General features: G+C 43.3%; 1 protein-coding gene across 2 annotated transcripts in view; it reads left to right on the top strand.

Annotated features, from left to right (window-relative positions):
• FUZ (fuzzy planar cell polarity protein) overlaps positions 1-14,937 on the top strand; it is an 876,363-nt gene that overhangs the window by 177,947 nt on the left and 683,479 nt on the right. For both annotated transcript variants that reach the window (XM_044059630.1, XM_044059629.1), the window contains exon 5: positions 2,073-2,177. In XM_044059630.1, coding sequence (XP_043915565.1) covers positions 2,073-2,177 — 105 coding nt within the window. The remainder of the gene's footprint in view (positions 1-2,072; positions 2,178-14,937) is intronic.

The following is a 14,937-nucleotide window of genomic DNA, read 5'->3' as shown; positions in this document are numbered from 1 at the left end:
TACTTACTGTGCATTTAGGGGTCCCCTACACATAACCGAAACGCCACTTACCCAACTTTCACATGATTGAGCCGAGAACACTGAAAGGACAAAACACCGACCGCTTGGAACACAGAGGAACCAACAGAAAGTAACTGCTTGGCCAGCTTGTTGAACTTTGCTCCTTATCTTCATGGTAGTGCAATCTTGGAGTTGGAATATTTAGTTGGGGGGTTGTGCCCCCTACATGGGTGCGTGGCCTTTGTTTCCGTTTTAGTGTTCTTGTCGGGTTGGCCAACAGGTTACTTACCATTAGTTCCATATCAGTGTTTTGTCCTTTTGGTGTTCTTGGCTTGATCATGTGAAAGTCAGGTAAGTGCCATTTCTGTTGTGTAGGGGACCTGCATTTAGAGAGACAAAAAGAATGTACTTGCGAGTCTTGTAGTGCAATTTGCTCAAGTTCTCAGAGAGGTTCTAAAGCTTTATTTTGATTCTCTTAAAAAAAAAAAAAAAAAAAAAAAAAAAAAAAAAAAAAACATTTTATTCAACCTAATATCAATCCAGTTTAGACTCTTTAAAATCCCTCTTGCTGTCTTTGGCCCTCACCCCTCTCTTAACTACTTTTTCATTGTACAGAGCAAGTCCAACAGTCGCTCATTGTTTTTCATCAATTATTCTCCTTTGGCTCAACTTTGTTCTTCTTGTATACATAAAACTTTCTCATTCAGCTGTTGTTTCTTCTTAAATATTTAAAAAATGTCTGTCTCTTGCTGTTCGGTCATGCACATCTCCAATTGCCCTTTGTTTTTTCCTTCAGATGAGCAGTTTTCTTCTCCCTTCAGGTTTACTAGCTTGTGTAGTTTTTCTGATGCCAGCTGTGGGTTTATGAACATATACAATTAACTGTGCAGAAAATCAGAGTGTTAGGATATTACAATTGTCATCTTGGTCCTGTGGCTTTACATGGTTTAATGACAGGGCAAAGGCACTTCTTTCTAGTTTGTATGAATATCATGATCAAGGAACACTCTAGTGCTGCCAATCATTATTTATTCTCTTGTTTCTAAACCCCTTGAAGGATATTCTCTCAACAAACATGAAGCTAATTTGTCTGGACACCTCCTGAGAAATACATCCAGAATGTTAATTTTGTTTGGTCTCTGTCCGGATAATGGAAGAACCTGCCCACCACTCCCATACAAATTTTACTTGGCGTGAGATCTATGGGGATCATTTGGAGGTTATTATTGGTATCAAATAGTTCTTATTGGGGCTGTTGTCTATAGTGGGCATAGTTCATCTCGAGGACTCACAGCAGGAAGGAACTTGAACTTCTGAGGAGTTTGTTGCCATCACTAGAGCACACCAGGGGTACCAGCCATATTACTCCAGTGTTCAGACAAGAGACCACTGATATCTAAATTTCTGTTAAGTACATAACTTATGTTTTTCAATGCATTCTGAGTTGATATTTTAACACTTTACTTTTTCCACTTACTCTTAACAAGCTATAATGGGAATGCAGTACATGGAGTATAAAAAAAAGTTCAAAGCTCTGGAATTATATAAGCATTGGAAAAGAGAAGGGAAATGGAGGAGAAGGTCGTATAGATGTGCCACATTGTACTGCATCAGTCCTATGCCACTTATAATGAAGAGGAAGGACAGAGGTGGGAGGAGGGACTTATTAAAATGACATGTTATATAAGTGGCATAGGACCATAGAGGAAGGATAGGGTGAGAGGCTAGATGTGAGATACGTGCCAGCTTGAGGGCTTCAGATTAAATGACAACAACTTCAAGAAGTATTCTTTCAGTGAAGAGGTGGTAAGATTGTGCCTTGTATTGCCAGAGGGTATGATGAAGATTGCATGCATGTGCAGAGGAAACAGACTGATAAGTAAATAGGACAGATATACAGATCTAGCTGTAATACTTGTACAGAATTTATGGACCAAACATTTTCCTTTGTGGGCATCTCCTTGTTTGTATTAATGTTGTTGTTTATTTTGCAGTTTTTTAATAAATAATTAATAGTGATACAAATATGTAAGTGGACTAATTGTGAATACTTTTTTTTTAATATTTTCAAGGCTTGCTACAAACTCATCGACAGTTTTTTAGAAATGCCAGAAAGAACTGGAGACCTAACTCAGTGTGTGGACTGTGTGCTGGTTCAGGATGGTAGTGTTTTACAGGTAGGTGTAGTTCAAATGACAAAAGTGAAAATGAGCAACATTTTGTATCCTAACAGGTCAAGTAAGTCACTGCTATCAAAAAAGCAATCTGATGTTGTTAATCTTCGTTCATTCCTTACTGATGGGTTATCTGTTCCATCCTCGGAACTGAGCCGGCCAATATCAAGCTCGCATCAGCCAAAAAACTCTTGAGCCAAGGTCCTACCCAGAATGCTCTGCTCCGTTACCTCAGCTCTAGTTTGGCGCATTGCTGTACAGCGGTGTCAAGCCACTCTCTCAGCTAAGTGCCTAATTCTTCGAAAGTTTTATACATTGTTCTTACTTTAAATATTCTCAATAGTTTATACTAATAGTTTTCTACCTTATCGTATACTTGAGACTCTCTCCCTTTAGTCTTTTCCCTTTATTACCCTCTTTTCTTACCTTGTGGTAATTCTTCATTGCCATCGTTGGTAATCCTTCCTTTCTCTTCTTACCCTTTTTGGGTAGCCTTTCTTCCTTTTGGTACTGTTCTTCTTCTCCACACCATTATGTTGGAGAAGAAATGTAGCATTGGTTTCAAGCAGTGTAAGGATTGCGGCCATACGTTACCGCTTTCTGATAGCCATGACTTATGTGTCTACTGTCTGAATATCTCCCACCTTACTGTGGATCCTCCATGTGGGATTTGTAAAAATTTCTCTACCAGGACTCTCAACGAGAGGAAGAATAAGTTAATTTTGAAAGGTCTCCTCAAGTATCCTTTCTCTGAGACTATTTCTGGGTTGGAGGGCTCACCCCCTCCTCTTAAACCCCATAAGAGGCGTTCTTCCTCTTCTTCATTGAAGTCGCTCCCTTCTTCTCCCTCTGGAGATCGTAGAAGGTGAAATTGATTACTACTTCGGCGCTGCCACCTGTGATCCTGTCGGCTCCAGGCTCGGCACGGCCCCAAATGATTCTGCCCCCAGCTATGTCTTCCTTATCGATACCGGCACCGGAGTTCCTGGTGCAGACAACTACGGTTCTGACAGTTCTGTTGCAACCCTTACCGGAACCGTCCATACAGATTCAGTCCCCTTCGGTACAATCACCTTCGACTCAGAGTATGACTGTTATGTACTCCATGGCGCAGACATTTTTGGCCCCCACATGTGGTTTGGCACAGTCCTTCTTGGCACCATTCTTATTGTCAGTGCAGACACTTTCCATGATGACATCGTACCCTTTGGGGTAGACTTTTGCCTTTACGGTGCAAACACCTTCAACTACTATGGCGCTGATGGTGCAGACTACTTCCACACTGTTTTCTTCAGTGCAGACATCCTCGGCTCCAGGCTCTGCACCTATTGAAGTAACAGGGACCAAATATTCTCCTTTACTGGATCCATTTGCTGGCAGTCAATATGGTCCTTTCCTAGAAAGGCCAGAATCGCCATCAGCTTTCTCCATGATGTCAACCAAGTGTCTTTCTGGACAGGATGTGTTGCAGCTTGTTGACCAGTTGCTTGTGGCCGGAGGTCTGTCTCAACTGTCGAAGTCCATGTTCCCTCATTCAGGTGAACGTATATCTCCTCAAACCCCAACGTACAATCCTCCTTCAACTTCTGCTCAAGTTTCGAAGCCTATTACTCAGACAGCAGCTTCCCTTCCTCTGACTCCAGTAGTGGATCTCACTTTGGAACCAGAGTCGTCCTTGTGGCCCTCTGTGCACTAGGCATCGTGCTCTTCTCAGGCCAGTGGCTGTGCAGTGGGGGAGGGCATTCCTGGCTCCACACCGATTTTTTTCTATGGCACCCTCCAGGGATCCTTTCTCTCTTACGATTCATGGTCTTCTTGAGACTCCTGTTCTGGGGGCAGGCTCATCGGGGTGGGGTTTGACCCCATTTCCGAGGTTGTCATGCTCTGTTCCGGGCTCCCATCCCTCCTTGGGCAGGCCAGCCTTCCAGGCCATGGAGAGGGCACTTGCCTCCACTGGTAAATCTCACATGTCGGAGTACTCTTCCCCCCCCCCTCTGTGCACAACTGTCACAAGCCTCAACTGCCAGACACCAGGCACAAGAGCCTCAGGTTTCTCCTCCTCAGGAGATCCCCTCTTTGCAGTCTTCCCCAGAACCTCCCACTGAGGAAGTACCCCGCAAAGCATCGTGTAAGAGGAAGCACATGGACTCCACTGAGGAGTCATTGACTGAAGATATGGATTTGTATGACAGGGAAGGGTCCCCACGGTTACCCTCTGATGAGGTGTCCTTTGGTGACATCCTCGAGATCCTTAGACAGAGGGGTGACTGGAAGTCCTCTAATCCTTCCTCTGAGGAATCCGTATTCCTGCAGGCTTTTCATGCCCAGCCCCCTATCTCCTGGGTCACCCCGCCTGCCGATGAGCTCGTCCAGCTCATTGTCCAGACACATGGAAGGTTCCTGACACCCTGGAAGTGATACAAAGCAGACCAGATAAAATATTATCTCCTCCAGCTGAGCACCCACATCGGTCACAAGGTCTTCCAGTAGATGCTATGGTGGTAACAGCTGCAACTAAGAAGGATTTGGCTGAAGAGAGTCAAACTGTCCATCCACCCAACAAGGAGTCCCAGGCGATTGACAGATTAGGTTTATAGGCAGGTACTAGGCTATCGGCCCTGGGGCCTATACAAGCCCAGCCAAAAAGGTACCCTGGCTTTTGCCACCCAAGAAAATTATTTTCCTGTGCCACTGTTAAGCAGAGCCACAGAGGTGATCCCCAGGGTGAATTTCCTATTTCCCATCCAATCATCAAGATTTTTCTTGAAGAGTGCTAATGAGGAGCTTTGTTTGATATAGATAGGTAGTTTATTCCAGAGTATGGGAAGTCTTTGGGACAGGAATCTATCCCTCCGGCGTGTTCTGTTTATTATGGTGACCAGGTTTAGGTCCCTAGAGCGTGTAGCTCAGAGGGATTGGGATTTCTTTAAGTGGAGCATGTTCAACAGCTCTGGCTTTGACATAGCTTTGTATGTTAGGCAGAGATCACCTCTGAGTAGGCGATATGCGACGGAGTAAAGCTGGAGTTTTTTGAGACGGTCTGCGTAGGGCATCTGTTTGAGGCCAGTAATCCTCTTTGTGAGGTATGTCTGCGGCCTTTCCAGTTGGTGTAGATGTCTTGTGAGGTACATACCAAAAGGGGCGTTGTACTCTATAATGGGTCTAATGAGTGATGAGTAGAGGGGAACAATGACCTCTTTTTTTCTGGATGAGAAACCTTTTGTGATGAGGTGTGCCACGTAGAAGGATTTCCTGACTACTGTGGCGATGTGATTATCGAAGGAGAGACTACTGTCTACCTGTGTCCCAAGGTCTCTTATCACACTTTGGGTGTTAAGTATACTACCGCCTATGTTGTAGTTCATGGGTACAGAGTTTTTACCAAAGGGGATGACAATGCACTTTTTGGCATTGAGCTTGAGGCCATGGCTTTGACACCAGGCATTTGTCTCAGTGAGGCCCTTTTGTAGGATGTCCACATCGTTAGGAGTTTCGATTATGGCTCCTAGTTTGCAGTCATCTGCGAACTTCATTAGCCAAAGACCTTCTGTGTTAACCTGTACTTCAGAGAAGTAGATACCATACAGAAGAGGACCCAGGACTGAACCCTGTGGTACTCCACTTGTCACTGGTCTGAAGTCGGATTTGGAGTCTGCTACTTTCACAGTGTGGGTTCTGTCAGTGAGCCAGTTGACAACCCATCTTGTGACATAGGGATTTATACCTAGTTTAGTGAGTTTATCTATAATTCCAGAGTGGGGGATGGTATTGAAAGCCTTGCCAAGATTTAGATAGGCTGTGTGAACCACCTTACCCTTGTCTACGGCTTTGGTGACTGCTTCAAAGTAGTCTATCAGGGTTAGGAGACATGATCTGCTTTTTACAAACCCGAACTGGGTGGGGTCCAGAGTTTGGAGATTACCAATGTCTTTGTTTATAAGTTCCATGATGATACGTTTCATGGCCTTGCAGACAGGCTCATCAGGCTAATGGGGCTGTAGTTCTCGGGTTCCGTGGTGGCTCCCCCCTTGTGGACTGGGATAACCGTCGCTGTGCACCATTCACCAGGCACAAAGCTTGAGGTGAGGCTATGATTGAACATGGTACTTAGGTGGGGTGCCAGTTTGTTCTGTAGTTTGTGTAGAACGCAGCCTGGGATGTTGTTTTGTCCCATGGATGCTGTGTTCTTGACTTTGGAGAGTGTGGTTTTTACCTATGCAGCCATGATTACAGGATCTTTGCATTCTTCTGGTATAGAGATGGGCTGTTTAGGGGGTGAGAGGGGGGTAAAGTTAGCACTGAACCTATCTGCCAGGATGTTTGCAATATCAGTTGGGTGTCTATATTTAGTGCCATTGTGCTGTAACTCGGAGTAGATCGGAGTGTTGCCATTGAGATTCTTGACATAGCCATAAAATGCTTTCTGGTTGTCTTGGCGATTTTGTTTTCGTAACTAGCTTTGGAGGATTTTATCAGGGATCGCAGCTTCTTACTGAGGCTGACCAGGGAGCTCCTCCACTCATGGGATTTTACTCTCTTTTGCAACAGTTTCTTCCTTCTGTTGTACAGTTTGTTTATGGCAGGGGACCACCAGATTGGCTTCCTTTTTTTGGAGGATAGCGTCTTGGTTCTGTTTGGGATAGCACGATCCATACACTCATGTAAGTGCTTATAAAGTACAATTGTGTAGGTTTCAGTAGTCATAAATCTATTGTCCATCTGCATGGGTGTCATGAAGTTCACCACTTCTTTCTTAAGAAGCATGAAGTTGGCTTTGAAGAAAATTTTTTACCATGGTTTCCTTAATGGGGGGGTGGGGGCAGGATGTGGATATCTAAGGTAATTAGCTTATGGTCGGATTGGACCAATGAGGCATTAACTTCAGGTGTGGAACACCGGTCACTCATGTTGGTAATGACTAGATCTAGGATATTGTTGCCCCTGGTGGGGGTGTGGATAAGTTGATCCAGGGCATTGGAGTTTATGAATTCCAGAAAGCGCTGAGCGAAGGAGTTGGTACATGAGTAGTCTTCCCAGTTAATGGTGGGGTAGTTGAAATCGCCCATTATTAGGGTGTTTGGTTGAACCCTAATATTTGCCAGTACATCAAGAAAAGAGGAGTGGGAATCCTGGGGCATGGTGGGTGATCTGTAGCAAGCTACAATTTGAATTGCAGTTTTGCCCAGAGTTAGTTGCACTTGGATAACCTTGGCTGCATTATGCTGAGCAACTAGCCTTGAGGTGTGGATATCCTTAATGAATATGGACACACCTTCGCCTTTGGTGTTCCGGTCCAGGTTACATGGCCGAAAAGTGTGATATGAGTTATAGCCTGGTAGTGCAGGGGTGCTCTCTGGAGCCTTGAATCAGGTCTCAGTCACTGCACAGATATCGATGTTCTCCATTTTAAGGAGTGCCTCGAGTGAGTGCATTTTGAGATTTAGACTTCTAGCATTGAGTAGCATCACCCTCAGTTTTTGCTTGCCTATTCCTTTTACGGTTGTGAATTTGTCATTTGAACCTTGCCTAAAAAAGGCACTATAGGGGCAGCAAGAACCTTAGCCAGTATCTAGAATCCCAGGGGTGACAGGTGCAGGCCATCTCTGGCAAAGCATCGTGGTCTGTCGACCATGTCATCCCAGGCAGACAGATACTGGATCCCTTTAGAATGGCACCAGAAGCTTAGCCAATTGTTGAAGTCAATCATTTTGTCCTTGTACTGTGGCATCATTCTGGGTGATGGCAGAATGCTACTCGGGGCTAGGGTCATACCTGCCTGGGCTACAAGATCGGAGAGCTCTTCCATGTCTCTTTTCATGTAGTCCAGGGAGGTATGCCTCAGGTCATTCACACCAAATGGACAATGACAGAGTCATATTTGTACTTGTTGTGGAGTGACCTGAGTGCGTGGGTTATGTGGCGGATCCTGGCACCTGACAGGCAGCTGACAGTAACCTTCTCCTTGTTTAGCCTGGTTAGTGGGACATCAGTGTGCCTGACTATAGAGTCACCTATGACTAGTGTGTTGGGTATGTTGTTTTGCCTTATTGGCTGTGGTTGAGTGGCACACTGAGTCTGCGGGCTATGTGTCATTTGGTTTGTGTTGGGTGGTGGAGGTTGCTTGCATTTCTGCTTTGGAGGTCTCTGTTGCTTGAGCAGATTATTATTGAGAGCCTCCACAAATGTTTTTGTGTTTCTATGTGTGGATTTTGGTGGTGTAGCTTTAGTGAGACTATGTGATGAGTGTGGTGTGGTGCAAGTGTTTACCTTCTTCTCTTGACTGTCATGTTCATTCTTGATTCGAGAGAGCTTTACCTCCAGTTTGGCTAGATAAGTGCATCTCTCACAGGTTGTAGTGTTGGGTGGTAGGAGAAGAGGGTTGTCTGTGTGCAAGAGGCAATTTCTACATTGCCCCAAGATGCCCATATTCATCAGATAGACAGGAGAGAACACTGGGAGCTGTCACTGCACATATATCGATGTTCTCCATTTTAAGGAGTGCCTTGGACATGCCTGAATAAAAAAACTGTTTTCCTCTAGATAAGTGAGGAAAGTGAGTACAAGAGCTGTTTTTCTCTAAGCAAGTTTGGAAAGTACCAAAACTGTTTTCCTCTAGGTAATGAGGAAGGTTGAGTGCTGCAGTAATTAGTAGGTTATTTAGTGCTTACAAGTTCTGAACAAGTGCTGATCACGAATAAGCAAATTCAAGTGCTAAAACTAAGAATCTGTATCTGGACTAAACTAGTTACAGGAAAGGGGGGAAACAAATGCAAATGAGGGCTTTTAAATCAGAAAGTTGAGAGAGATGGAAAAACTGCCCAAACAGCCAGTAACTACAATTTCTGGGCCAGAACCACTCCTTATGTGGTAGATAGGTTACCTAGTGCTTGCCAATCCCACTGATAAGCTAGAAGGCTTCCCTCCAACACAGAAAGCTTGGGGGGGCTCAGAAGCTTACATACAGTCCTGGGTACAGCAAATCTGAATCTGGACTACACTAGTTACAGGAAAGTTTTTTTTATATGTATATATATATATATATATATATATATATATATATATATGTATATATATATATATATATATATATATATATATATATATATATATATATATATGTATATATATGTATATATGTATATATATGTATATATATGTATATATATGTATATATATATATATATATATATATATATGTATATATATGTATATATATATATATGTATATATATATATATATATATATATATATATATATATATGTATATATATATATATATATATATATATATATATATATATATATATATATATGTATATATATATGTATATATATATATATATATATATATATATATATATATATGTCTGTATATGTATATATATATATATATATGTGTGTGTGTGTGTGTATATATATATATATATATATATATATATATATATATATATATATATATATATATATACAGAAAAGTAGCTAAAACAGCAGTAAAAACAATTCAAATGCAGTGCAAGCTAGCACACTTGAGTATGTAGCAATGTTAGACCAAACAGTTTAAAAAATGCAATTAAATTAAAAATGACTAAAAACAAGTGCAGAAGGAGTCTTATTAGGTAGAATGAGGTAAAGAGATGGGACTGTGGGGAGTGTCCCAGATAAAATCTACAGTGGGGGCAGGCAACTACAAAAGCCTCCAAATTTAAACAACAAGACAAGAATAGGGAGGGTGGGTATGGGAAAACCAGCACCTTCAGCAGAGATCTGAAAAACTATATAGTGAAGCAAAAATAACAGTGCACAACTCTGAAGTCAGCCAGCAGTGATATAAAATTAGTCAAACAACAATTACCAGTTGAAGTGCCAGAAAAATATACTCAGCTCTGTATATCTCCAGATAGTTTGAAGAGGGAAGCGTTTGTTTCCTTCATCGACCTTCGCTGTAAGGTCTTTGAATTATATGGCACATTTTACCAGGCTTCAGAGAGATCTTATCAACCAGCTCTCTGAAACCTTGGCAGGAGCTGTTTCTGACAAGGTCCATGACAACATGGCTTCTCAGCCACCCTAGAGTCCATTTCCAACTCTTCCATGCGTCTTATTTCTCATGCAACGGAAGGGGTGGCTAGAGCGGCAGACATGGGTATAGTCACCAGACGACATGCCTGGATGCACCTTTGTGACTTTGTGGACTCCTTTAAGGCTTCCTTCATGAATGCCCCCATAAAGGCTGCTTCTTTGTTTGGCCCTAAAGTCAAAGATACGCTGGCAAGGTGCGAACAAGATGGCAAGACCCTGTCTGCCATTGGTGTCAGACACTCCACTCCTCAGCGATTCTATTCCAGAAATCGGAGGAGTGGGAAGATGTGGCACAAGAGATCACAGAGCTCTTTCCGTGATGTATGTGCCGAGTTCTCCCCTAGAGGCAGAGGGGGAAACTCCAATGGAAGACTTCCCTTTCAGGGCAGAGGAGGTCTGCGAAACCGGGGTTCCAGAGATTTCTTCTCTGGCCATCCCTATCAGCGCTGCTGGACTGCTCTCCTTTGGAAGTGGTCTGGTGTCGTTTCTCCTTGTACCCTGCTGCCTGGCAAAATATAACAACTGACTCTTTGGTACAATGGATAATATCCAGAGGCTATTGCATCCCCTTCCATCTTTGTCTAATCTCATCAAGAGTATTACCCGACTTTCCACCCAATCAAAAGCTACTACAAAAAAGAATCATCCAGATGGTCCCCCCAGACCAGATAGGATCTGGTTTTTACTCATGGTTCTTTCTAGTGCCAAAAAAGACAGGGGACTGGAGACCAATTCTGGATCTCAGTACACTGAACAAATTTGTAAAAACAGAGAAATTCTGGATGGTCAAGGTTCAGTCTATCCTTCCTCTTCTGGAAGAAGATGATTGGATGTGCTCTGTAGATCTTAAAGATGCGTATTACCACATAAAAATAGTCAAATGCTCAAGAAGATACCTCCGCTTCTGCACAGGAGCCAGTCACTACCAATTTTGAGCCCTGCCCTTTGGTCTCTCTACAGCCCCCAGAGTGTTCACAAAATGCATGGCAGTGGTTATCGCTCACTTGCGACTTCAAGGATTCCAGGCGTTTCCATATCTAGATGACTGGCTCCTCACCGTCCCCACCAAGCATCTACTGGAAGAAGCCCTGCAGTGTACTCTAACAGCTCAAAGACTAGGAATCACTATAAATTGGGAGAAATCCAACACAACCCCAACCCAGTCATTGGAATTTATAGGGGCACTGTTGAACACGAGAAATTGCACTGCATCCCTTCCAGAACACAGGCTTCAGAGAATAAGGCAACAAGTCAACCGCTGCTCTGTCACCACATATCTCCCGCTCGATCTATACTCCATCTATTGTGGTCAATGGCAGCCTCGATTACCATTGTCCCTCTAACCAGATTCCACATGAGGCTCCTTCAGTGGCTACTTCTCACTCAGTGGTACCCTCTACAACATCCTTTGTCCTTTCAGATAAGTGTATCTCAGAGATGCAAGCAAAATTTACTCTGGTGGACGTCTTGAAATCCCCAACAATGATCTCGCCCCTTCAACCCCCATTAACCGATAGTCACGGTAACCAGAGACACCTTCCTGATGGGGTGGGAGGGCTATGTCAGGGTAACTCGGTCCAAGGCACCTGCTCAGAGACAGAGGCCCTTTTGCATATCAGTGTCCTGGAACTGAGGGTGGTGCTTCTAGCGTTGCAAGCATTTCATTCCATCCTTCCGTCAGGGACTATTGCGATCCAGTCAGACATGTCAGTGGTCTGGTACATCAACAAACAAGGGGGCTCCAGATCTTACCCGTTATGCAAAGAGGCCTTGAGAATATGGCAATGGGCGATAGCTTACAACCACTTTCTAATTGCAACGCACATTCCCGGGACTTCCAACGTGATAGCGGACAAATTGAGCAGGTGCGTTCTACAACCTCAAAAGTAGTCCCTCAGTCCTCTGATAGCGACAAAAATCTTCAACCGCTGGGGCCAGCCTTGTTGCGACTTATTTGCTTCCAGAACCAACTAAAAGTGCAGCAACTATTTTGCCCTAATCCCCCCCTTGGGGACAGTCACCAAGGGCCACTCTAGTCCATGCTTGGTCCTCGGGTCTACTTTATACTTATCCTTCTCTTCCCCTCATCTCCCAATTTCTGAAGAAAGCACGACAGTTGTAGAGCAAAGTGATCCTCATTGCTCTATATTGGCCTCGACAAGTCTGGTTTCCCTTCCTCTGGCCTCACCTGCTAGATCAACCGTGGATCCTCAATCCATCCCCAATGTTGATCTCCCATCTGCAGAGTCTGATTCACCCCAATCTAATAAACCTGAAACTGACAGTTTGGTTTCTCCACTTCCAGTGATTGCCAGGCATGAAAACCTCTTGTCCCCTGTGTGCAATATTCTTATTGCATCTCATAAATCGTCCACCAGACTAATCTATTTAACAAATGGAAAAGGTTCTCTCTATGGGCAGCAGATGAACAATTAGACCCCTTGTCAGCCCCAGTTTTGCTGGTACTGGATTACTTATCACATCTTTTCTACCCTGGGGTGTCTGTCTCTACTATCTATGTACATTTAGCTGCCATCTCAGATTTCCATATTGGTTTTCAAGATTCTTCACTTATGTCACACAGACTCTGTAAGACTTTCTTGAAAGGGGTTATCCACCTAAAACCTCCCTTCAGAGAACTGGTACAACCTTGGGATTTGGCATCGGTTTTGCAAGCTCTCGCAGCTCCCCTCTTGGAACCTGCGTCTTCATGTGATGTAAAATATCTCTCTTGGAAAACTTGTTAGAACTTCAGGCCTTATGCATCAAACCTCCCTATCTTATCTTCCATAAGGATAGGATATCACTGAGAACAAATTCTACCTTTTTACCAAAAGTGGTGTTAGAGCGGTCTATCATGCAATCTATTGACCTTCCAGTGTTCTTTCCTAACCATTCTAACAAGGGAGAGTAATGCCTGAACTCCTTGGATGTTCATAGGCAAATACAATTTTATCTGGACAGAACAAAATCTACCCGTAAATCAGACCAACTGTTTCTGGCTTTTTTTGGACCTAGACGGGTGACATTGGCTTCATGGTTGAGAAATTGTATTACCTTTATTTACAGCAAATATGATCTCACCTTGCCTCATAGAGTCAAATTACATTCTACAAGATCATGGCAACTTCAGCATCTTTCCATGCTAAGGCTTCCCTCAATGATATTTGATCAGCTGCAACTTGGGCCAAACCTCATACCTTTATTCTTCATTACAAGTTGGACTTGGCCTCCAGAGGTAGAGCTTCCTTTGGCTCCATGGTGCTCAGGAGTGTCCTTCCATGAGGGCCACCCAGGGATACAGGTAGCTGGGGACTCTGTCCCATCGGTAAGGAATGAACGAAGATTAACAACATCAGATAAAGAAGTTGTGTCTTACCATAATGTTCCATCTGTGTTGTTGATCTTCGTTCATTCATTACTTCCCACCCTCTGTCCCCCATCCAGAGGTTCTTGGTTGATCTCATGTACTCCTTTATTGTAGGTTTGTTATGAACAGAGGTAGCCTCTACTTTTATCTATCAACTTGCAAACTCAATCTGAGGTAACAGGGAGCAGAACATTCTCGGTAGGACCTTGGTTCGAGAGTTTTTTTTGGCTGACGTGAGCTTGATATTGGCTGGCATGGTTCCGAGGACAGAACCGATAACCCATCAGTAATGAATGAATGAAGATTAAAGCACAGATGGAACGTTATGGTAAGACATAACTTCTTTTTTTCCCCCTTCCTGCCCTTTACTAGCATTTTCAATTATAGTTATCCTTTAATAACAAAAGTACATCTGTTGACTCTTGGGTGTTTTCACATCTCCTTCCCTGATGGTGGTCAGACCATCAATCTCACCTGTTGAGACACATCTGCCCCTGATAGTCTGACAGTCTAGCTTCATTCCCCCGTCCCAAAGACTTATGCTACATACTTTTGAGGATGGGCTCTAATTCTCCCAAGCCCAGGGGAATTGCAAAGCATTTCTAAGTTGCTTCATACTCTACGTTTTTACTGAGCGAACTTCCTTGTATGCTAAACCTTCCCTCTTGCAGCTGACATGCATGCATCTAAAGTGGTATTTGCTCTTGTAGGCATTGTGCTCACCCATTCTTTATATGCATGCCTTTTCTTCCTACAGCACATGAAGCTGTGTGGCAGTCAGTAGTGCAGCACGTGTCACTATGTCCCTTACCCGAGATGGGAGAGAGCTAGTGGGTGCCTGCTTAGTCCCAATAGCTGGCTGCTCTAGTGCCAGAGCTGCTAGCTGAACATGGGGAACTGGTTATAGGCAAAGGGCTGGCATGCCACCATTAACTCGTGGATCCTGAACTTAGATATTTTATGATAATGTAGTACTCATGTTGAAATAACAAAAACAGTATAACTAGGAACCAGATAAACTATCAAATGTATACCTGTATGATAACTAGATGACAATTTGAAATTTGTCAGATTTTATGTTGCATTTTGCCATATAAAAGAAGGCCAACACATTTTAGGTTTCTTTCATTTTAGCATACAACTGCGGGTCTGTATTATATGAACAAGGTTTTATAACTTCGAATACCATATGATCGACACCATATGGTCGAAGTTATAAAACTTTGAACAGTTAAATGTAACCTTACAGGGGGGCAAACCTTCTTGCATCCCCCATACCCTCGCTCTTTAAATATACCAACTCCAAGATTGCA

This window comes from Protopterus annectens, chromosome 17.part0 (genome assembly GCF_019279795.1).
Source record: "Protopterus annectens isolate FY-2018-M chromosome 17.part0, PAN1.0, whole genome shotgun sequence".
Lineage (NCBI taxonomy): Eukaryota > Metazoa > Chordata > Ceratodontiformes > Protopteridae > Protopterus > Protopterus annectens.
The sequence above is the reverse complement of the archived record's forward strand: the minus strand, read 5'-3'. Positions and strand labels throughout refer to the sequence as shown.